Source organism: Balaenoptera musculus, chromosome 9 (genome assembly GCF_009873245.2).
Source record: "Balaenoptera musculus isolate JJ_BM4_2016_0621 chromosome 9, mBalMus1.pri.v3, whole genome shotgun sequence".
NCBI classification, from domain to species: Eukaryota; Metazoa; Chordata; class Mammalia; order Artiodactyla; family Balaenopteridae; genus Balaenoptera; species Balaenoptera musculus.
Genome location: NC_045793.1, coordinates 38,451,509 through 38,477,156, shown reverse-complemented (window position 1 = coordinate 38,477,156; position 25,648 = coordinate 38,451,509). Strand labels below are relative to the sequence as shown.

At 39.3% G+C, this 25,648-nt stretch overlaps 1 protein-coding gene across 2 annotated transcripts in view; it reads right to left on the bottom strand.

Moving 5' to 3' along the window:
- DOCK4 (dedicator of cytokinesis 4) overlaps window positions 1-25,648 on the bottom strand; it is a 506,020-nt gene that overhangs the window by 26,943 nt on the left and 453,429 nt on the right. For both annotated transcript variants that reach the window (XM_036863604.1, XM_036863605.1), the window contains exons 35-41: window positions 21,809-21,902; window positions 14,312-14,460; window positions 11,946-12,032; window positions 10,027-10,131; window positions 4,738-4,879; window positions 3,217-3,383; window positions 59-145 (exon numbers count right to left, since the gene is read on the bottom strand). In XM_036863604.1, coding sequence (XP_036719499.1) covers window positions 59-145; window positions 3,217-3,383; window positions 4,738-4,879; window positions 10,027-10,131; window positions 11,946-12,032; window positions 14,312-14,460; window positions 21,809-21,902 — 831 coding nt within the window. The remainder of the gene's footprint in view (window positions 1-58; window positions 146-3,216; window positions 3,384-4,737; window positions 4,880-10,026; window positions 10,132-11,945; window positions 12,033-14,311; window positions 14,461-21,808; window positions 21,903-25,648) is intronic.

The window sequence follows — 25,648 nt, the reverse complement described above, 5'->3', positions numbered from 1 at the left end:
TGACACCAGGTGAGCAACTGTGATGAGAAAGTTCTTGAGAATAAGCTCTGACACTTACCACTTCACGCTTCTCCACTTCAAACCAGCGGGAAATTCCGGGTAAACTCTGCACCAAGTATAATGATGTTCTCTCCACCCAGAGACTCTACGAAATACAAAACAAATTAAGTCCCTAAGTTACCTTTCTTTCTAGTTACTGAGCTATGACTAATGTTTGCCGTTCAGTTTTATCAAGTTTTCGGTTTTTGTCAGCTTTTCTTTAGTATTCATTCCAGCACTTTGGCAACCCCTTTGCACTCAGGAAGCTATCACAGTAAGACACACTGAAGCTTATGTAAATTTCATTGTATATCATCTGAAACTTTTTTCTGTGTAGAATAAATCATCTACTCCAGACAGCAAGCTTAAAAATATAAAAACAGGTCATCACATTATCTTCTTTACTATTTCCTCTAAGTTTCTAATTTAAACTCTCTCCACTCTGCAAGGGGTCTAGCCATTTTTATTTGGAAGAGGTAAGTAGTAGTATCAGCTATTCGACCCGGGATTAGAACAACAGAATCCTCAAGGAGGAAAGGACTTTAGGAATCACATAGCCTGATCTTTCTGTTTTAAAGATGACAACACTAAGTCTCCAAGAGGCATGTGACCTGCTCAAAGCTACATTCCCGTCACCTGTAGAGCTGCCCCTAGGACCCCTGCACTAGAACTTCCGACTTCTCCATTGCTGCAGGCACTGTGCCACGTTTTCTCGTGCCAACATTCACTGCTGCGATCCAGGAGGATCTGTATTTAAGAGCCAGGGCTCCCCTGGCCAGGATGAGCACCACCGTGACACGTGAAACCATGACTGCCTTTGGTAAGAGCTGCTGTTGACGACGACTTTCTCTTTTGTCAACCAGGCTTCTGGAGGCTTCTGCGTCTCTGCCTCGTGTTTCTTACTTAAACAAAGCGTACTCCTGCGTGGATAATAAACTTGACGAAATTCCTGAAACAGTGCCATTTCTTCAACAACAAAAACAAATGGAAGGGGGGACTTCCCTGGTGGCGCAGTGGTTGAGAATCTGCCTGCCAATGCAGGGGACACGGGTTCGAGCCCTGGTTTGGGAAGATCCCACATGCCACGGAGCAACTAGGCCCGTGAGCCACAACTACTGAGCCTGCGCGTCTGGAGCCTGTGCTCCGCAACAAGAGAGGCCGCGATAGTGAGAGGCCCGCGCACCGCGATGAAGAGTGGCCCCCGCTTGCCGCAACTAGAGGAAGCCCTCGCACAGAAACGAAGACCCAACACAGCCATAAATAATAAATAAATAAATTAAATTTAAAAAAAAAAAAAAACAAATGGAAGGATTTCTTTGTGCCAGCCAAGACCTACTGCAATGAATAGGGCAGAGGCCTGGTGACAGGGGCCCCCACGTGCTCTGCTGGTGACAGGGGGTTAAGCAGATCAAGAAGGGTTCAGGGAGAAGAGAAAGGAATGCTCCAGGTGCTGGGGGAAAACAGAGGAGAAAGCAGGCGTGCCCAGCATCCTGTGGGAGGAGGACAGCGCTTCTCAGAGGAGGTGACATGTGAGCGGAATTTTGAAGAGTGAGTAGGAGTTTGCCAGGCAGAGAGCGGGGGAGACGGCGCAGGCAGCAGGAAGCAGCAGGCGCAGAGACGCGAGCGGCTTGTGAAAGGGCATGGCAGGAGATGGAGGGAGAAGCTGGGTGCTGCAGGAGCTGACGGCGAGGGTGGGTGAGTGGGCTGCGGTGGAGGTGAAGCTTCTGCAAGGGCAGTTTGGAGCCCGATGCTGAGGGCTGTGAGCACAGGAGGAAGGAGCCAGATTTATTTATTTATTTTAGGAGGGTTGCTACAACACTGATAAATATTTAACGTGATGGCCAAGAGGGAATGTGGTGCAGTGGAAGAAGCAATGGAGACGGCATCAGAAGGTGCGGGTTCTAGTGCAGGGTCTGGGGTAATTAGAACGCCACTCTGAACAAGTCATCTGTCCAACTCTGGTGGATCTTGGACTTTTTATCTACTGGAAACTTGCAATGAAAACTATATTATACATTAATGATCTTTAATTGGTTTTGGAAGGCCAAAAGAAAAATTAAGGTATCCAAAAGGAATAGAAAATGGTCATGGAGCTTTTCAATAACATCCTAGTGCTATTTTCCAGTGGTTTCCTGGCCTTGATATTTAACCCGTCAACCTCCTTGCCCAAAGGACTATGCTTTGCTCAGTCTCATCATAACACTGCAAAACTATCGAGCTTTCCCTCTGATCACTTGGCTGTGAGTAACTCCTGAAGTTACTGCTGGGAGAACTGGGGACTTACACTTAGGCAGCGGTGACAAGGCAAGTTCACATCAGACAATCATAGCTGATAGGAGAACATTTCCCAGCTTAAGTAGAGACGCTGTGATGAAAGAAGCTAAGCCAAGTCACCCACAATCCTACATTCATTTTACATTCTCTGTTTAGGGGGAAATACTGACTAACTGGGGATCTGTATGGTCTCACTTTGTCACTGTTATCAAGGAAAGAGCAGATTATAATTTATCGGTGGAACAATCTTGCCCCTTTCCCCCAGGGTGGCTGTGAGAAACCTTGCCCCTTCCGGCTGAGAGAGAATTAGCAAGGCATATCGGAACTACTGAGGATGGAGAACTCAACCCATGCAAACAGTCTATGGTTTGTTTTTATTCTGGGTCCTCTCAGAAGTCCTAGTTACACACCATTCTGATAAGAAAATGCAGCAAAAGACAGCACAGAACTCTCCCACTGCACCAGCAGGCTCCCCAGTGGTTCTGTCTCAGAATCCCCTGTCCCTTCAGTATCCTTTACTCACGGCAGTCTCTTGTAACTGAGAATAAATATCCTGAGGTTCCCACAGTTGGTTAAACATGAATGAATGAGAGGACTGAGATGAACCATGAGAGCTCAAAAACTGGACCGAGGACCACTGCCATTAAAATTGTCATAAACTTCAGGGCTTCCTCTATGACCCAATGAGTCAGAATTCCTGGGCTAAGAAATCTGCTTGATTAGAAAGCACCCCATGTCACCCTGTTACATGGTAGAGTTTGAGAACAACTAGACCACATGATTTCTGGTCCCTTCTAGCTTTATCACTTGACTCTATTCTGAGTAAATATTTATCAAGCATTTTGCCCCCAGGAGTTCACAGTCTATCTGAGGAAACCGCGTGTCATAAGAACGGCCTAGTACCTTGAATTCATTCTCTTTATCTTTAGTGCCTTTGTGAAATGGTCTGTCGTAGCGGAATTTCCAGATGTGATTCACTTTATAGAAACTTTTGATGTTGTCCGGGACACCCTCTCTCTGCAGGACCTCCTGGCTCTCCGGGATGGGAGTCACAGCGTATATCTGCAAATCTAGGATTCAAGAGTCAAGGAGGGGACCTGACTTGGCAAACTCCGTGGAAGTCTGGCTCGAGCTGAGCTGTGGCAGAGAGAAGAGGATGGGAAACAATCTGGTGTTTCTATTTGGAGCCAAGTCAAAACTGCCAAGAAGGTACCAAGAACTCGGTTCATAGCAAATCACCTCTCAAACTACAAGCCTTAAAGTAGTTTTACATAGGTCATTCTGACAAAGTATCAGTTTGAAATTTCTATGTCCTGTGAATTTATTTATCATTGATTTTTTTTCTTTTTGGTTGGGGGTGGGTAGGAATGGCTTGGATCTCACATACTCAGGATTGTTTTAATTTTAATCCTTGGTCATGAGACACTCATCTTTAGTGCACATGTGGTCTTTTTAAAATTTGTTTGTTTGTAAAACAATGTACAAATACCCATGCAACCAAAGATAGTAACCAGTACTGATAGTAACTCATATGCTCCTGTCTCCAGCCTTCCCACATTTGTGGTATCCACTCTCTCAAATCTTGTATTGATAAGCAGAGTGTTTAGTTGTAGTTGATACTTTTAAAAACTACTTTAAAGGCTATCATATTTATTTGTATGTTTACCTTCTTCTCTTCTCATTCAAAGAAGGATAGCAAAATTTTTTCCTTACATTGCTTCTGGTGCATTTAAGTTTCTACTTTGAAATGGCATCTGTAATTTTCAGGGGGAGTTTCTGGTCTTCTTTAAGATCATCAGTTTCAGAAAAAGACAGAAGAATTCAGAAAAGAGTGCTGGGGTGAATTCCCTTTGCCTCTAATGCCTGGGTAATTTCAGTTGCCTTGTTCATGTTTACACAATGGGAGTGTGTAATTATACGGCAATTATTAAATGATGAAGTGCTGTCCAGGATGCCATGGTAAGAGTCCTTGGAAGACACGGGGGGTAACTCTCTCCCCTTCCATACAGAATAAAAATAGCAAGGGAAAAGGGGGTAATGATATGTCCCAATAAACATAGTGCTATCATTTCCTTGAACTGAATTCAAGTAGTTTCTACAGGGGATGCCAGAGGAAAATTATTCTAAGGGAAATCCCTAAAAAGGAGCTTTAAAAGCAGGGCTGAGATACAGAAAAGTTGTAACTAAAAGGAGGAAAACTGTTTAACAGAATCCTTAAGGGATTTCTTTTCAACTAAATCATGAGAATAACTATCATAATTCTGTCTGGAAGGAGCTAACCTAAAATTAAGACAATGAGAAAGAGGGAGAGTAAGAACAGAGCTACTGAAAAGGGATCAGTAGTTGAACCACCTGCATGAAAATGCTCTGCAGCTAAAGGCCAGTGCGATCTAACTGGAATCCAGCCCTTCTAGGTGTGGATACACTGAGCTTCCGCCTGGAAGATGGTCTCGTCGGGCTGGTTGGCGTGCTGCATGGCGATGGCGTGGGGGAACTCGTTCAGCATTCTCTGCTGGAAGGCCTCCAGCCTTTCGTAGTCATGTCCTCGACACACAAACTCTTTATTCTGGAGGTGAAATCAGAAAAAACAAATTAGGACCATATAATTGGGTGCTTTAATTACAGAGAGAAGCCAAAATAAATGACACTGGCGGCAACTAAGCATAGGCCCAACATCAATAGACTATAACCAAAAAAATACACTGGAACAGTCTAAAGAATTTACCCAAATATTAAAAATGCAGAGCAAAGGTCATGAGCGTAACTCTCTATTGCTTTTGATAAGTTCCAGTAGCATGCCTCACTCTTCTGGGTTCACCTGCATGAGGTGCAAAAGGGGCGTCTGATTCTCAGAGCACTGAAGCACAAAACAAAGCAATCCCGATCCCTCCAAATGTTAGTGAACGCATGTGTTACAGATTATTTTCATAAACTGGATATCAAAGTTAAGTGGATAAATTCTCAATTTGGAAGAAAGCAAAGGAAGTGCAATCTCTAAAAATACATTTTACTGCATTCTTTCTATAAAGGTCACTGAGATCAGCCTTAACACGTTCATTCCGAGATCCTTCCATATAAAGGAAGACTAGGCCTGTCTGCATTCCAGCTCTCAACTGGGCTGGCACGGGAAGCTTCCCTGCCATCCCCAGCTCAGCTCAGCCTTCTGTAGCCAGGAATTCTGTTAACTGGCTGAAGCTAAGATTTGGGACTTTTAAGGTCTTGCTAAATTTTTGTCTGTTTTTGGTTTTGTTCTTACAATATGTATAAACATTCTGTGGTTAGGACTCTCTCTCACTGAGGAAAGAATGGTGAAGGTCATCCTTGATGGAGGCCACAGAGCTGGAAAGATGGGCACGTTTCTAACAAGTGCCTTCATGATTCCATTATCGATAAGGAGGAACTCTTTCTGACAGTTTAATGATAATGAAATTATAATTGTTGAGCACAGTCATTGACTAGGCTCTCTGCACATACCTTATTTAACCCAAATAAACTTGAGAGGTTGTTACCTCCGCCCCCCCATTTTATAACTGGGAACTGAGGATCAAGATTGTTACATACTTTGTATGAGATTTAAGCTCAGGTCTGAGTCCAAGGCCTGAGCTCTCTCTGTTCTGAACATGGCCTGCTACGTCCAGGAAAAACTCCTAGGAGCTACTGAGACCAAGAAAGATTGTGGGATAACGTGCCTTGCAGATCTTTAAGAAATACAGTGATTTGTGGTCTGGGGAGTTAAGGCCCAAGGGTCTCAGTGTTTCTCAGCTCTGTGAGGTTTCTGTGATTGCGTCAAATGCCCCGAGGAAGAACTCTGGGCCAAAGTGAGGAAGTTAGAAACCACCCGTGGGCAGAGGGCTCGGGGTTGCAGCTGAGAAAAAGCAGCTGCAGGCACACAGAGGAAACGACAGCAGGATTGGGTGCTGAGAACCTGCCACAATTCCCCACAAGCCTCTCAATGAATCATGATCCTTTGAAAAACACAAGCTAAGACAGACTCCCTAGAAATTAAGACCCCCCAAACAATCCTATATTTAAAACTTTCTCAATAGAAGTCATACCTTCTGATGCTGTATTATTTGCTTTTTTTCTACTCAAAAGATAATCAACAAGGACCTACTGTATAGCACAGGGAACTCTACTCAATACTCTTTAATAACCTATATGGGAAAAGAATCTGAAAAAGAATAGATATATGTATATGTATAACTGAATCACTTTGCTGTACACCTGAAACTAATACAACATTGTAAATCAACTATACTCCAATATAAAATAAACTTCTTTAAAAAAGATAATAAGTTTGTTTGATAAAATAAGGCAATACATACCTTCCTGCATCTTACAGAAGTCCCCAAATAAATATCTGAATACTTGAAAAACTGAAACAGTTCTAAAAAAATGCTTATACATCACAACAGTTTGTAAAATCAGGGGAGTTCCTCTAAGCGTAAAGTCATTCAATGGTATTAAGAAATCATTTTGGAATAAACATAAATTTTGGGTCTGATATTTGAGTTTCTGAGAAATAAAGAGGAATTAAGCATTTCCTCCATCAATTTTTTTTTTTTTAAACCACAGCTTTACTGAGATGTAGTTCATATACCATAAAATTCACCCTTTTGAAGTATGCAATTCAGTTGCTTTTAGTATATTCACAGAGTTGTGCAACTATCAGCACTATCTAATTTCAGATTATTTCCATTACCTCAAAAAGGAACTCATGCCCATTAGCAGTCACTCCCTAGTTCCCCTCCCCTCAGTCCTTGGCAACCACTAATCTATTTTCTGTTTCCATAGATTTGCCTATTCTGGACATTTCATATAAATGGAATTATATAACATGTGGCCTTTTGTGACTGGCTTCTTTCACTTATAATATTCTCAAGGTTCAACCATTTTGTAGCATATATCATTACCTCATTCCTTTCTTACTGCTGAATATTCCATTGTATAGCTGTACCATATTTTGTTTATCCATTCATCAGTGGATGGACATTTGGACAGTTTCCTTGTTTTGGCAATTATGAATAATGCTGCTATGAATACTCATGTACATGTCTTTGTGTGGCTCTATGTTTTCAATTCTCTTGATTATATATACCTAGGAGTGGAATTGCTGGGTCGTATTTATTAATACTTACTTTTTTTTAATCGTCTTTTTTTTTTTTTTTAAAGGAAATACATACCTGTGGTATAAAGAATTCCCAAATAGTACAGGGCATATAATAAAAAGTAAATCTTTTTCCCATCCTTGACCTCAGTCATTCTCCTTAGACAAATCATTATTCAAACATATTCTATGCATATAAAACATTGTCAATAAAGAACCCATTTTCCATGAGGGTAAAAAAAAACCTACTTTGATCATACAATCATATAAATATATTAATTTATTTGAGCTTTAAATATTTTCTGGAAATTGATCAAACAATGAAAGGAAAGTTTTAATGTTGATATTTGTTTTTAAATCAAAGAACAGACTAGAATCTGATTTCCTAAAAAAAGGTCTAGCCTCATCATTCCAAAGGGTACAGTGCTCTTTAGAAACCAATAGAGGGTTACCCTTCTCTTTCATTTCGAAGGAAATGCCATTTATTTCTAGAAAAGCTGTTTTCAAAAGAACAGTGATATAGAGATTGATTTATTCCAATTGACTTTTTAACAAAATTCATTTTATTAGCCGATGCAGTCCTCTAATTTGCTAAATTCCCTTTAAAATTATGGCTCCTAAACTGCTTCTGATTTTTAAAAACTTTACACTTTTAATTAACACTAATTGCACATACTAGATAGACATCTAGGATACTTCATAATACACTTGCTAGCTGAATTCAGAATTTGATCAGGGCTACAACACTTTTGTGGGCTGCTTTCTCTATAAAAAATATTAAAAATCATATTGTATGACTCATTTGGTATAAAGACAAATAGATGAATAATAATCTAATGTATAATATACATTATAATATATGCTATAACATTTTCTTTAACCTAAAAGTTCACTTTTTTCTGGGCCTTTCCTGGCAGTCCAGTGGTTAGGACTTCACCTTCCAATGCAGGGGGTGTGGGCTCCATCCCTGGTCAGGGAGCTGAGATCCCACATGCCTCGTGGCCAAAAAGCCAAAACATTAAAAAAAAAAAAGAAGCAATATTTTAATAAATTCAATAAAGACTTTAAAAATGGTCCACATCAAAAAAAAAAAAAAAGTTCACTTTTTTCTTCTGATTTTTAAAAGAAATTAAAACAGTTTTATGGGCCATCTAAGAATCATATGGTCTCTAAACACTGTATCTACTGTGCATAATGGATCAGGTAGCCCTGAGTACGATAAGAAAACATCATCTTTGCATGATTTTGAGCCAAGAGAGGAAGGGTATCTGCAGCAGCAGAGTCATGTCTGGACCCTCCTGTGGGGTCTCGGCCCTCTGTGCTGCTCACAGCTCTAGAATGTCCTTCTTTCCCCTCAGAACTTGGACCCAGTAGTCTTTCAAATTCAGCATGTGTTCTGAGTTTGCCACGATTGTTTATTTGGAATCAAGTTTTCCTTTGTCTTCAGGCAGGTCCATCTGCAGAGCCAACAATGTGACCAGGTACGTCATGTGGCTCCTCTTTAATCCAACAAAGAGATTTTACTTATGTCTGCGTGGCACCCAAATACACGGTCATTTCAATCAGTTAAAGACGATTGATTTGTTATTTGAGCATTTGTTCTATGTAATACTAAATCAATCTTTGCCTATGGTGTTTGGGTATTTTATATATATATATGAATAAAGGTTTTATATATATAAAACCTTTATTCTGAAAGGCAGGTTAAGTTAATGATTATTAAAGAAACAATGAAGTCAAATCTTTCTCCTCTCTGTTCGCCTTCAAGTACCCCCATCCTGTATCTATCCATAGGTACTGACAGTTAAAGCAAGGTATTTAGGGCAACACAAATACCAAAATATTTGTATATTGAGATTTAAAGTTTGTAATGAATTCACTCAATGTTACAAAATTATCCTAGACACTTCTCCTTAGTTGCTTGGGGAGGTGAATTTCCTCTCCCAACCAAAGCTTTTAGGTAAGCAAGTGTAAGTGGGATGTTACTTATCGAAATGTTATATAAGTATTCAAGCACATAAGAGACTACTCGGTACAGTGTGAACAACGGTGAGAATGGAATCAAGTATTTTACTATCCAGTAGGTACCTTAGAAAGTCTGGAAAATTTTCCTTTGTAGAAATAGTTTCTACTAGCAATAAATTGCATCTCTTTGCTGAGTGCCATTTAGCTTTTCACAGAATCGACTAGGCCAAACAATGCTCTTCACATGATTCTGGAGGAAGAGTTTGCACATAATGTGAAACCGCTATGTTTTCTGCAACTCCGGCCATTTCTCTCGAATGTTAACTCTACAGAAACCGCATTCTGAAGAGAGACTCTCTATCACACAGGGGAAGCAACTGTAATTGCCAGAGACTGCTCATAAGATATAGTAAGCTTAGAAACTTAAGAAGAAAAATCAAATGATTGTTTGAAATCTTGGGAAATTACTCAAAACAAGTCATTCTAAATGAGTGTGTTTGCAAACTCCAAAGTTAAAAGAAAATCTCATGACGTTATTTTACCCTGTCTTAAAAGGATAAAATGTCATTCAGATCTTAGTTTGCTTGATTGGGATATCTATATTGGAAGTATAAAAGCAAATTAAATAGTATATTACTTACTCTTAAGAAAAATGGAAATTTTTTCCCATAAAATCCAACTCTGAAGAACTCTGGTTCAAGACGTTGCTGGTCCATAATTTTGTCATACAAAGAGGCTTCCATCATCTAGCAAAGAACAGGGGAAACTTTAATCACTTTATCTCATCTTTTAGCTCTACCACCTTATAGAAGAGGATATTTCTTCTATAAAAAGGAGAACATCATTTTAGTTCAGTTTGCAGAAAAGAAGGTTTGACCCCCTTTCTGTGCTTTAAGGCAGGGATCAGCAAACTTACTCTGTAAATGACCAGATAAAATAAAATATTTTAGGCTTTGCAGGCCACATGGTCCCTGTCACAACTACTCAATTCTGCGAGGCACACAGGCTGCAGTTTCCTGACCCCTGCTTTAAAGGATCGAGTATATTATTACGTGTTCTCACTAGAGAGGATGATTTCTATGCACCTGGTCTATCGAGGAAATATTTTCTTCACAATAAGATAAAAATTAACATGAACTGTTCGAGGCAAATTCTGGAGAATTCTCGTACTCACCTGTGGACTCGGTTTTCCTGGGCCATGGAAATTTGGGACATTTGGAAGGTGCAACCTTGTACAGGTTGGACAGGGATAAACCAATAAACCAAACCAAAGGGGGCCCATAGTGCAAAGTGCTGTCTGGGCTGAAAGCTCTTAAGTGTGTCTTTGACAAGGTTGGAACTACGAAGTACATAAAGCTTATGGTTTCCCATTCATGGTATTATTATCCCCAGGGTTTCCACAGAAAGACTAATATTTCACTTGCAAACATTCCCCCTTCCCCCGCCCCCAGTAACAGCACCCAAAAGAGCAGTTGGCGTGAAGTGCAATGCTTTGGGTTTATAAAAATCTTAGTGACTATGGCACCCAAGGGCTCTAATGGGCAAACACTGTAACCTCGATTCTGTTCCGGGGAAAGGATGCCCAGAGAAGCACAACAACATTTTTATATAAAACTGCAGTGCCTGCCAGCGCCAGCATGATGGACTGAAGTTGAAACAAGGCTTTTCCTCCTTGGTTTTGATGTTAGGAGAAATATCGATGAACTGCTGACATGAAATACTACGCCCAAAGTACAGGGCCAGCTCCTGCCAGCTGAAAAAGTCACTTGTGGTGTAAGGGATTTTGAGCTGTTAAAGGTTTATGAGATCATCTCTTAAATTGCTACCTCAGAGTTAAAAGGCAACACCATCATCTTTTCTTAAAATGTATGTATAAAAGCTGATGATCCTGTTTTAGAAACCCTGAAGAGCTTAAGTGTTACAAGATGACACCAAGTGTTCATGACTTTAAAGAACAGGACTTGGAGTACCAGAGGGACTTGCACGAATTTGAAAGAAAAGAAGGTATCAAACATTTGTTCAGGGACACAAAATATTAAACTCCTTGGGCTCTTGGGTACTAAGACCTTGGTTTCAGTTTAGCAAATAAAAACATATTTCTGAAGTGAAAAAGATTTGACACCTATAGAAGTTAACCCCCAAATATTTAAAAACGTGTCAGCTAGTCATTTTTCCTATTTTGCTGTGCAGATTATGGGACTAAGAATGGTACATTGTTACAGAGATTTGTGTGCAAGTGGCAAGCTCTTCTAATAGTGTGGAGAGTTTCCTCAACAAACTGAAAATATTTATCTTGGGTTAAATTTTATATTTCATATGTCAGATGTGTTTAGAATAGATCAAGGGCTCCCTTTTTGTATATTAATCAGAAAAATCACACAGATCAACATGTTGTTTCTCTGTATAAATAGAGGAGTATGCTTCAGAGGAAAGGCATCTTTAAAAAGCTTTTCTGCAAGACATATCAAGACCATCACAAAGCTAATTTCATAGCGCCATATTGGAAAGCTAAGCAAAAAAGGATTCCATAACCCGATTAGGATGCATCCAGGTACCTTACCCTCATCTTGCTCAGGTTTCTATAATCATAATAACTTTCGTACTGCTCTGCAATCTTCCGGCACAAGATGATGCCATTCTCCCAACACTGTGGACAAGTGAATGACATAAATGTTCATGATCTCACAACATTTACTAACTTCCACCCAGAGGTCAGGAGGTGACTGCTTTCAGATGATCAAGCCTTACTTCTTAACCTTTATAACCTACCCTTAAGGTACCACTGCAATTTTAAGCATGAAAACAGCATGTAATTAACATGTTAACTATCAAAAATCTTTAGAGTGGGAAATGATAACCCACCACAAGTCATTAACATATGGCACAAAAACAACATTTCCTGGCATCATTTCAAAATTATCATCTTGAAGATGTGGTGTACACACACACACACACACACACACACACACATGCACGCACACAATGGAATATTACTCAGCCATCAAAAATAATGAAATAATGCCATTTGTAGCAACATGGATGAACCTAGAGATTATCACTAAAGCAAAGTAAGTCAGACAGAGAAAGACAAATACCATATGATGTCATTTGTATGTGGGATCTAAAATACAACACAGATCAACATATCTACGAAACAAAGACAGACTCACAGACACAGAGAACAGACGTGGTTGCCAAGGGTTTTGGGGGTGGGAGAGGGATGGAGTGGGAGGTTGGGGTTAGCAGATGCAAACTAGTATATATAGGGGTTGGATAAACAACAAGGTCCTACTGTATAGCACAGGGAACTATATCCAATAGCCTGTGACAAACCACAATGGAAAAGAATATGAAAAAAAATATGTGTACAACTGAGTCACTTTGCTGTACCAAAGAAATTAACACACCATTGTAAATCAACTCTACTTCAATAAAATTTTTTTTAAAAAAGTAAATGTATAGGTAAAAAACAAAGAAACAAAATTATCATCTTGAAATAACTGCTGTTCCACAATGGTCAAGGAGACGAATAAACAGGCCCTCAATGCTGGGGTAGGGGGAACTGCCACGGAACCCTAAGGCCCAATTATCCACAACTGGCACAGTGGATTCCTTGTTTGGCCTAATTTCACTCGTAAATTGTGAGGGTTTAACCCAGCTGGTTACCCTAAGGAGAAATGCAGAAATCCTTTGATCTAGCTCAGGTATCGGCAAATTTCTTCACCAAACAGTAAATACTTTAGGTTTTGTGGACCATACAGCCTTTGTCACAACCACTCAACTGCTGTTAAATTATGAAAACACATCCGTATAGACACACATGAGCTTGGCTGGGTTCCAATAAAACTTTATAGACAATGAAAAGGGAATTTCATGTAATTTTCTCATGTCAAATCATTCTTCTTTTGATTTCGTTCAACCAATTAAAAATGTGAAAGTGATTCTTAGATTGTGGGCCGAACAGAAACAGGCAGTGAACCATTTGACCCATGGGCCGTAGTCTCCAAGCCCTGATCCAGCACAAGCTCCTGAGAATGGGCCAAGAGATGCTGCCAGAGGTTTTGTAACAGCTTATCTTAAGGGTGGAAACTTTACTGCAGGAGGGCACAGAGGCATTTCTTTGCTATTAACGTAACGAACGATATGTCAGTGTAGTTTGATAAATAATAGAAGAGGATAGGAAAGAAGCAATTCCCTTGCATCAAATTTTTAGGTGTACCCAATTATGTCTTATAAGAGAACGACAGCCACTGGTTGTATTTTAATTTCCTGTTTAACCTTGGCACTTTGGAAGATATACGTAAATCTAAGACACGTATCACCAAAGCATCCAAGTGTTCAAATCAACCGGGGTCAGATTCACAATTATTTTTCTTCAAGAGCACTGCAAACCCTTGAAGAGGGAGCAGGGGGCAGGGAGGTGATGTGCTGCACTGCCTTATTAGCTCAGGGAGGTTTTCAACACCCCACGGCAACTCTCAGTATATGACGGGATGCCATAAAATGCTGTAAACAAATTTAGTTTCATTTATTTTACCTTAAAAAAAAAGCGGAAGGAGGCAGATTACTACATGCCAATTTGGGGAGCTGAGTGAGGTATGATAATGGCTTTTCAGATAATAAAATGCCTGGGTGTCAAAACCTCTAGATCAGTGTTTCTCAAGGTGGGGTCCCATGTTCATACACATTGGAATTTCCTGGAGTCCTTGTTAAAATTGCAGAATCCCTTGCCTCAAGCCAGACTTACTTAATCAGAATGTCCAGGAGTAGGGCCTGGGAATCTTAGTTTCAATAAACTCTTTGGAGTCTTTAATGCACATTGAAATTCGAGGGCCCCTGCTTGAAGAGGTGACCATCAATGAACCAGAAATAAAGGAAATGTGACAATCACCTTGGGAGACGCCACGGGTGGGCGGGGCCACCTACCTTGCCTCTGTCAAAGTTCTGGATGATGGCGAGGTGCAGGTGCTCCTTGCGTTGCCATTCTGTCTGCATGGGGTAGGTCAGGAACTCCCGGAGGGGCCGATCAGACCATTCCAGCAGCTCATCATATAACAGGAGAGTATACGCGGCCTCTGAAATTCAAGTGGGAAGGTGATGATCGAGACAGGACCCCAAAGAACCTCCCTTCAAATGGGGCTGGTTTGGGACAAATTGGAGAAAATACTATTCTCTGAATGTCATGATACTAAAGAAAAAAATGTCCAGAATATATGCCACAGAAGGTTAATGAATGATGAGTTCCCCTGGGAGATGGAATTATCAGAGATTTGTGTTTGATCTTTTGGTTCTCTTTATTCTCTCTGTCTTTCTCTCCTTCCCTTCTTTTTTTTTCCCCCCATAACGTTCATATGCTACCAGCATAATAAAAATGTTTAAGGGTATCTCTGTAGCTGGTTCAAAGATGTAGGTAGGGGAGACATGCTTTTGTTTGCTAGGAAGTTCACGGGTAAATCCCTTGGAGTGGGACTATGGGCATCTTCCAAAGGGCATGCTTAGGAAGCAAAAAATGATAGCTAAATTCTCCTGGATAATAAAAGGCTGAAAAATCTGAGAGTGGTGCATGTGTGTGTTTGTGTGTTGGGGGGGTCAGGGTACAGGCAGAATTTAGGAGGGGCAAAGCTAGAGAGGAGCTGAGTTCAGAGAAGAAAAATGTTTTAAATCTAGCAACAGAGGAAGGACAAGAAAGAGTAAAAGTATTGGATAAGCAGTGTGTGTGTGTGTGTGTGTGTGTGTGTGTGTGTGTGTGTGTGTGTGTGTGTGAGAGAACAAACTGTGGGGGCTGTGTGCTATGACCCCCATGGTTGGCCCCAACAAATCTTCAGTAATGGCTACTGAAGTCATGACATGTTTGGTGTGGTTGGAATTTCTTGGGGAAACATGAAAAGAGATGACATTCTATACACACGCGTGAAAATGGTGACCCACAGGCTTAAGCATAGTTGACAGCTACTGTATTTAATAGAACACTTGCCATTCTGCAGGTCTCTTCTTTTCCTGAACCATAAATATGGCCAAATACATCAAGAATAGGAACCAGAATTCACTGTCACCGATGAAGGACTACAATAATAATAATCTAACACTATAATAGCCAACGCATTTACTGCATTGAATACAATGAACAAACCCTTATGTTATTTATCCGTTTAACTACCACCTCCACACACATCTCAAAAGACACATTAGGAGCTTTTACCACAGTATCCATAAATGGTAATTCTTTTTTTCACTTATTTGCTTTAAGGGTAACTACACATAAAGCTCTTAAGTAACATGTTAAGTTCTAGTACTATGATTTGGCTATCTCAATGTATAACATATAGTTGTGATAAAGAGCTAGATTCCTATCACTTTTCTCTTTTCTCTCAAGTGTAGAAGTCCTGTAAGGCACAGGCTCTGGCCGTTCTTCCTCTTTAATTATCTTTGGTGAGCTCAATCCTGTAGCTTCAATGACTGCAGCAAAAGCTTTCATCACCCACCAGCAGTCTCTTATCCCCCAGCATTCAGTTTGTGTACTGTTACCAATATGACTTGCCTTCACTGCAAATGATCACATTGCTCCCCTGATTAAAACTAGCCAACGACTCTAAGTAACTAACAGAACAAATTCATATTTCCTAAAGTGACAGAGAAGGCTGCCCATGATATGGTCCCTCCGCTCACATTTTCCCACTGTCCCTCCACTTATTACAGGGAAGAAGGAGCCCGCCACTGTCTCTCCTAAGAAGCCTCCAGCCCCCTGACCCCATCATCAGCTTTTGCTGAATGAGACAAGATGCATCCTGACCCAGAGGCAGCTGCCCACCAGGGACAGAGGTGGCTTCTCTTGCTTGGGCACTGGACAAACCCTTTCTTGTGGTGAGATGGAGAGAGGGAACACCCGCTAAAGGGTGTTGGTTAATAAGTGGATGCAGAAACAGCTGAATCGCCACAACGTAGGTTGCCATGGGAGACTGCTTTACAGAGGACAAGAATGGTGATGATAATAACCAGGTCATCAGAGCTGTGCTGCATTTGAATAGCCTTCTACTTTTCTCTGAGGCCTCCCGAGATAATTTCCTAATCTTTAATTACCCACATATTCTAATCATGCCAAGCACCTAAGAAAACACCATGTGTGTCTTTGTTTTTCCGTCCTCCATACTCTTTGCTCCTGTTATCTGTACAAACTAAGGTTCCCCTCACTTATCACACCAACTGACACCTATGGTCCTTCACAGCCTTTCCGCTTGAGCTACTAAATAACTCCTATTTTCTCTTAGTGACACAGCTCAGGAATTATCATCTTCGTCTCTCAAATTTCTTGTGTGTCTCCCTGAGCACTCAAAAAATACCCTTGAGACTAACCATGTCACAGTGAAAAGGGGGAGGGGTGAGGACTGAGGGAACCCCTCCACAGCTGAAGCCTGCAGCTGCCCGCAGGGTGGTACCTAAAAGGCAATGAAGGTCAAATTCACAGAGACAGAAAGTAGAATGGTGGTTCCCAGGGACTGGGGGAGGGGAAAATGGGAAGTTATTGTTTAATGGGTACAGGGTTTCAGATTGGGCAGGTGAAAAAGTTCTGGAGACAGATGGTGGTGATGGTTGCACAACAATGTGAATGTACTGAATGCCACCGAACTGTACACTGAAAAATAGGTAAGATGGTAAATTTTATGTTATGTATATTTTACCACAATAAAAAAGTGAAAAAAAGGGGGAGCAATGAAGAGTTTCTAATCCCTAAACTGCTTTCCAAATCATGTTTGCCCTGGGAAGGTCCAGGGGATGGCTGGAAGGTGTGGGTGACTTGCCCCTGGGAAGTGTGGAAAAACAAGTAAGCATTGGTGAGCTAGCAGAAGAAGTTGACAAATGACAGACTGGTGACATGGGAAAGATGTGAAAACAAATTACACCTGTTTCAGAATTTGATTCGGGAAAATCATGATGTATACCTGAGGTAAACAGTGTGTGTAAAGGAAGCATTAAAGGAAACATGTATGCCTTTGAGGTGTTAACAACAGACTACTAAGGTTGTTTGAACACATTAACAAATTGTAGATGTTTTGTTATGATATGTTGTATACTTATTCCTCTACATCTTTAGAAGACAATACTACATATTGAAAAGAGGAGGATGAATCACATCCAAAATTTCCAATAGACAATGTTTTTAAAAGTGTTTATAATTCTGAACAAAAGGCATCATCACATAATTAAATATGGGCTATCTCATTCTATCGTTGTGAGATGTGTAAAATGAGGACACCAATATGCAAAAAGAAATAACACAGGAGAAGAGTGGAGATGAATCAAGTAATGGAGGGCACTGTCACAGAGGGCTGGAAAGGGTTAAGCCATTTAAACTGAATCCTATAAAGATAGAGAAGTTTTTCCATCAATTTCACTTTCTCCAAGGACACACAAAAATGAGGACAGAAGAGAAATAAGAAAAATGTTATATAGGAAAAGAACTTATTTCTTATGACTTTGGGGAACATAAAAACTGCAAGCTGAGTAAACAAATTAAAGAAAAAAGATTTATTCGTTTCCAAAATAGACAGATTTGGATTTTCAGAAAACCAAAATGCATCTGTTACATATCTGCAAGAGCTTGTCCTCACTTCCCTCTCTCATTTCTTTTTTTTATGGACTTTAAAATAAAACAAGTCTACTAGGTTGTTTTCATAGATAGAAAAACTAGGTTCACCATTTCTCTCAAAAATTGGATACAAACTACTTTAAAATGACCACTTAAAACTCCCAGACAACAGAGTCAGCTCAAATATCTTAGTTTATTTAATCAAAACTATCAGCACATCTGTGTGAAGAGATACTGGGGCTTCCTCAGTGATTAAGCAATTACCAATATTGAAGGAGAGAAATCTGCTCTCAGGGTATTAAAATCTCATTGAGTGAATTCATTAGTAATGCATTTATTTAAATCTCACACTGCTAGGCACTGGTCAAAGAACTGAGAAGACTAAGAAGAAGAAAACATCACCTCTGTCCTCAAGGAACTTACCCTTCAACTAAAGATCTCTCTACTACCTACCTACGTACCTATTAACACACACACACACACACACACACATACACCTTATCTAACTATGAATAAAAACAACATGATAAATGTTTTAATGGAAATCTGAAAAAATTGCAATGGGAAAAGAGTTGGAAATATCAACTCAGCCCATGGCAGGGAGTGCTGGGTCATGGAGTTGATGAGGGAAGTGAAGGAAGGTAAAAACTTCATGGAAAAGATGATATAGGAGCTGGCTCTTAAGGATAAAAATTAGGAATGTAGTGCGAGAGGTAAGATGAGGCTGAGCAGACAGGTGTTGGTTCAATTATGATGGGCTCTGAATAAAGAGTTTCAGCTTTATTTTGTGGAAGACATGAACTGACAGAGTTATATCTAGAGAAGGGGTTGGCAAAATTTTCTCAAAGGGCCAGAAAGTAAATAATTTAGGCTTGCAGGTCACACTACAACTTTGTTGCAACTATTTTTTTTTTTAAGGAATTCCTTTTTTTAAAAATTATTATTATTTATTTATTTATTTTATTATTTTTAGCTGTGTTGGGTTGCAACTATTTAACTCTACCAGTAGAGCACAACAGCAACCTTAGACAATATGTAATTAAGTGGGTGTGGCTCAGTTATAATAAAACTTTCTTTGCAAAATCAGCTGGCCGGCCTGCAGGTTAAAGTTTGCTGAGGTAACTCTGGGGATAGTTAGGAAGCAGTCCAGGTGAGAGATGATGAAGGCCTATTTGAGGCAGTGAAACTGGAAATAATAAAAAGGAAATAGTTTTGATGTTTAGGAAGCAGAACCAATAGCACTTCGTGAATAAGAGGCATCAAAGGTATCATGAAGTCTCCAGTTTAAGAGTAAACAGTTATGCTCTTAAGTGATACAGTGGAACTATAGCTAGAGGCATATTTAAATTCTGGGAACATGAGTACCACTTCAGAAAGGTTCCTTTACTCTTTTAAAGCTGAGGGAGGAACCATGATTCAGGAGGTCTTTGGAAGAACAGTGTGGCAAAAGACTAAGTACTGTAGTTCCTAAATCCAATTAAAGGGTTCTCATTCTCATTAAGATGTAGTAAGCACATTCTAGTGTATCTTTCCCACTGATTCAACTAAAAACCCCAGACAAAATATGTAAAGCAACTACTGGAGAATTCTGAACCGTAAATGAGAAGGTGGACAGAACAGGAAAATCAATACTCAAAAGAAGGACCACAGAGTGGTGAGTTCCTTGTTTTTATTTTTTGCCTTTTCTATCTCCTGGCTTAGCCTTCCCTGTCTCCTGGAACTGCAAAAGGAAACAGACAGAAAAAGCTCCAAGAAAAGCTCCTCTAGTCAGAGGACTGGGAAGAGGACCTTCTGTGGGATGGAGTACTTTTGACTCTTCTGGTCCACTCTGAGTCCCAGGGACAAAGCTGTAAACCTGAAGTGTGACAATAGGGGCAATCACAGTGGCAGCAGCAGCAGCTTCCATTTTTCTCTTTCCTTTCACTGCTTTGCCCCCAGGGAGACCAACTGTACATAGTACATCATAGTGTGGAGGATCAAGCCTTGGCTCTGAGTACTTTGGCTCGGATCAAGTGAGAGTACTAGGAAAAGGAGCCCCTGGGAGATGGGAAGAGTGAGAAATATCAGAGAGAGGAAGGAGATGGAGGAAGGAAGTTTTAAATTCTGTGTATGACTTCCTGGGCTCACCCCCAAGCTGCACATGTGTAGAATGAACTAGAATCAACATAACAAAGATTTTGATAAATGAATTATGGTATAGATAAATGTCCATGTCCCAGACTCTCCCTGGGTGACATACATGCAGTGAAGACCAGGAAAGTGCTGCAAAGGCTTTGATAAGTAAACTGACCTTCAAAAGGTGGCTCAGGACTTGAGGTCTGAAACTAGCTGATTTTCTGCTAAAATAAAAATAGTCAACATTCTCCAGAAGATGAACTCTCATAATGTTCAAAATGCCCAGGATATAATCCAAAATTACTTGACATTCAAAGAACCAGGCAAACTAAACAAATCTCAAAGGGAAAAGGCAATAACAGATGCCAATTCCAAGATGATTCAGTTGTTGAAATTATAGGCAAATACTAAGAAATAGCTATTACAACCATGCTACTTGAAGTAAAAGTGAACACTCGTGAAATAAATAGAAAGATACATGTTCTTTGCAAAGAAATTGAAGCTATTAAAAAAATAGCTAAATAAGAATTTAAAAATTATATAATAAAAATAACAAAAACTAAAAGTTCACTGGAAGGGCTCAATAGTTGAATGGAAATGATAGAGGAGAAGCAAAGGACTTGAAAATGGATGAAGCGAAATGATCCAATCTGAAAAACAGAAAGAAGAAAAATTGAAAAAAAAAAAACCAAAAAACAAACCAGGGTCTGAGAAACTTATAGAATGATACCAAAAGGTCATAAAACTGGAGTCCCAAAAGAGAGAATCAGTGCAGAAAATATATTTGAAGAAATAATGCCTGAAAACTTCCCAAATTTGGTGAAGGAAATAAGTTTATAGATCCAAGAAACTCAGCAAACCTAGCCAGGGTAAACTTAAAGAAAACCATGCCCATATATATCATAACTGAACTGCTGCAAACCGAAGATAAAGTCTTGAAAGCAACCAGAGACAATTACACATTACATACAGGGGAACAATTTAAATGACTACAGATCTCTCATCAGAAACAATGGAGGCCAGAAGAAAGTAAAACAACATTTTTAAAGTACTGAAACAAAGATTCTGTCCAAACAAAGACACTATCCAACAAACATTTCCCTCAGGGATGAAGGTAAAATAAAGATGAAGGAAAACTAAGAATTCTTCAGTATTAGATCTGCTCTAAAAGAAATATTAAAACAAGTTCTTTAGGTTGAATGAAAATGTTAACAGAGGAAAATTGAGGATTTCAGGAATGAAGAAAGACCAATAGAAATGGTAAATATCTGAGTAAATATAATAGATTATTTTTATCCTCTTAAATTCTTTAAAATAGATATGACTTAAAAATTATGACATTATCCGACAAAGTTTTCAATGTACCTAGATGTAATACCAATGACACTACAATGTAAAGTGGGGAGGTCGTAGTTCCTATATTTAACTTGAAGTGGTGAAATACTAACTTTAAGTAGACTGTGAAAAGTTGTTTTTTATAATCCCAAAAGCAACCTCTAAAAAACTACACAAAGAGATATAGTAAAAAAAAAAAAAAAAAAAAAAAGCCAATATATTAAAAACATAGAGTACTTAGAAACATAAATCTAATTAAAAATAAATTCCACTTTTAAAGGAGAAATGCTTGAGTCCTCAGCTCTAATTAAAAAAACAGAGGAGTTATTATTTTTAATATACCAGTGACCTGCCCACTTCCCCCAACCTGAGCCAAAAGACACAATTACCTGTGAAGTTCTGTGCTTTGAGGTGCAGATCATAGAGTTTGTGGATATAGCGTATATACATCTCTTCCTTGTTCAGTTCAGTCTTATAGAAGTTCTATAAAAAAGAGTACAAGCATGGATAATTCCTCAACAATTAGGTTGGCAAGTATCTGCTTTTTACTCTGCTTGAAGTTTGATATCTTGAACCAAGAGAACAGATGAATTTTTCTGTATAAATGTCTTTAAAAAATTAAGTAAGGAGACCCAGTGACATATTTTTAACTCAGCACTGTCTGTATTAAACATTACCTATCATTTATTGAATAGGCTGGTGATTCCTGGGGGGATGTTATTACCACTGATTCACATTTCATTTGTTACTTTCTGTTGTTTTTTGTTAGTTTAACTGCCAGTGGACAATCAGCCTATTCAACTAAAAATATTAAAAATATGTAAGAGATTAACCTGTTTGTTAAATTTGATCATGGATAGTCAAAGGATAATTTCTTTAATTTTAAACTTATTTTATTTTAAAGGTTTCCAGTTTATGACTATAACATAAAGGCATTAATAAGAGATTTTATTTCAAATTACTGTTACAGGGCCATGCTTATTGAAAATATTTGGTTTATGAAAAAAGGTATCTGGATCTTATTAAACTTCTCTAAAATGTTTTAACATTTGTCACCAAAAACTCAACTCTGACTTACCTGGACACGTTACGTTGCCATTTTAAAGGTACACTTTATAGGCATCCACATACACTCCTTTACCACATTAGACGGTACATTAGTCCTCACTGAACTTAGTAAACATACGAGCAAAAGTGTAAGAAGCTGGAGTCCAGCAAAAGCACGATGCTGTGAGACTCTACATAAGGCAATTTTAGAAAGCAGATCGTTGTACATTATGAAATCCCTGCTTAAGCCATCTGAACTGCTATCATTACTACTGCTGTTGTTATTTTGACGGATGCTACTTGGTGTGTAGAAGAAGGGAAAATGAATAGTGATGGGGGGATAAATCTGCTGACTTGAAGGAGTGACAGGTTTTTCTAAGGGGGAAAGGCCAGGAATTCTAAACGTTTTTGGAGTTGATTAGCTAGAGAGGTGCTTTGGTAATGGACCAAACTAGCCAATGTGGCTGCTTAAATTGTACTTGGGCTCAAAGCCTGAGGAACTTCTGTCAATGTACCTTCTGGTCACTACCTAACAGGTGTCCATTCTTCAGTATGAGGACTCTTCTAACCTCGAGACACTGACATTGAGTTGAACGCATCATAAAAAATATTTTTTTCCAATTTATACCATTATCCTTCCCCTTTTCATCTTGTGTCTTGTAGGTCTTGGCATTCTTTAAAAAGCTAAGTAAACAATGCTCTTCATATCTCTATTATAACCAAAATCATTTTAATTAGCAAGAATTGTTGTACCATAAACATAAATTTAACAACCTCATAGCAGGCTTTTATGTTATTAAAGGATAATTTGTTCTAATAGCTTTCTGGTAAGAAGCAGATTTCTTTGGGAACCAAATAAGTCATCACTCTGTAAATGAATAGTTCTTGAAAAAAAAGAAAAGCTCTCTCCAGTCAGCAGATGAGAATCTTTCACATATGTCTGGCAAAACTAGTGACACAAAGAACAAAACAATAATTACATTTCCTTGTATTAGTCATGTCAAAGATTACCCATTTTTACCAGCCTAATACTACAGTTTAACTCTGATCTTGTAAAGAAAGCCAGAGCTCTCCTGAAGACAATCTGGAATTGATCTTTCCAAAAAGTTAAGAAAAAACTCTAGGAGGGAGTGAGTGGTTAAAGAGAACCATATTGCAGCTAGAAATCAAAAACTTTCCATATGCAATAGAAGCTAAAAAGATTAGCTTCAAAGTTATATATTTTGTCCTTTAATAATAAGTAGTCGGGTGCTGGTTGAAATTAGAACAGCTTTCAAAACGTTAGCATTTTCTATACGGATATTCTTTTTTCTTAAATTAAATTTATTTATTTTTGGCTGCGTTGGTTCTTTGTTGCTGTGCGCGGGCTTTCTCCAGTTGTGGCGAGCGGGGGCTACTCTTTGTTGCGGTGCTCAGGCTTCTCATTGCAGTGGCTTCTCTTGTTGCGGAGCACAGGCTCTAGGGTGCGTGGGCTTCAGTAGTTGCGGCACATGGGCTCAGTAGTTGTGGCTCGCGGGCTCTAGAGCGCAGGCTCGGTAGTTGTGGTGCATGGACTTGTGGTGCACGCTCCATGGCATGTGGGATCTTCCAGGACCAGGGCTCAAACCCATGTCCCCTGCATTGGCTGATGGACTCTTAACCACTGCGCCACCAGGGAAGTCTGATAAGGACTATTCTTGGTCAGTACAAAACTAGCATGATAAATTCACTGTCTCAAGTGGATATTGATGGGGCCACTGATTTTATTTATTAATTCTCTGGCTTATTCCTACTGGGAAACTAGAATAAACATATTTAGGTGGAAGTATTCATTCTTTCATCCGAGGAAATGATCTCTCCTGTTATACGGGTTGAGGAAATGAACCTAGGGTCTACATTTATTTGTGTACCTCTCAACAGAGGGCGCTGTGAAAGGAGATGGAGACAATGGAAGACGATTCCTTTGGAAAAAGGTAAAGGCTTTTCTTTGAGGCTATTTACGAGACTTTGTGTTTGGAGTTGGGGTAGAGCCAAGATTAAGGAGATAAACTGAGAAAACCTGAAGCTGACAGAGCACTTGGCTTTTCTCCCCAGATACTGATGTACAAGCAGGGACGTGGAAGGAGATCAGGCTGAGGGGGGAAAGGCTGGCAAAAAGCCGGGAAAGCACAGAAAGGAAATTTAAAAGTGGAAATGACTGTGCTCAAGGTTAGAAATAAGTGCTAAGAGGAGAGATAATGGGTTGACCCAGTGAGCTTGGCCTGATGGCCTGCAGGTTACTGTTGGGTCTGATGATAAAAATTACAGAAGAAACTGCATAACAAGAGGTGGCCTGATAGAGGATGCTCAGGTCTTACTATTTTTAGCAACTGATATTGGAGGTGGAGGTGTAACAATTAAATGTAAAAATGAAGAGGAAGTGGTAGGCGTGGTAAAAAAGGATAAAGTCATATACTCAGAGATGTAGTACAGTGAGAAAACAAATTAGGGAAACAGATTAAAAAGACAGTCATAAGAAAGCGAAAAATCCTGAGCTCTGAAGAGGGGCTGTGAGGGGAACAAACAAAACAAAACAAAAAAACCTGAAATCGATGAGCCAAGACAGGACAGAATCAGAATGGGGGACAAAACAAATTATAAGGTGCAGACAAATAGAGAAAAAAAGGCATGTGAGAGACTCATGTGGGTCAGAGTAAGAATTAGAATTCTGTCTGTGCAAGTACTTAGAATAGATGGTGAAGTTTCACCTATTCTGCAAAACGAGAAAAACAAACCATGATATTCACTAATTTAGAACCAAAGCAGTCACAACGCATTCCTGTATTTTAAATCTGATTAAGGTAAATTATCAAGAGCATCAATTTATACTATATTAAAATTTGAAAAAAGGAATGTGAATGTATAGTCCTTCTTTTGCTCTGTAGTGAGAATACCATTCCATTTGATAATTAGTTATGAGACATTTCAGTATAAATTTTGTGGTCCTAGAACTGTTCTGGTGTAGCCTGTTACCCTTACCCAATATTTATTTTTATTCTCAAAAACGTCTTGTTTGGGTGAGAAATTATGTGGCCATCCTAGTTATAATCCACAACTTAACAACAGCGGTATTATGGATTTAATTTGCAAAGAAGCTAGAGAGTGAGAATTCATGTGCTAAATAGGAAACTGTCATTTGTTCAGAAAAGAACATTCATATTTAC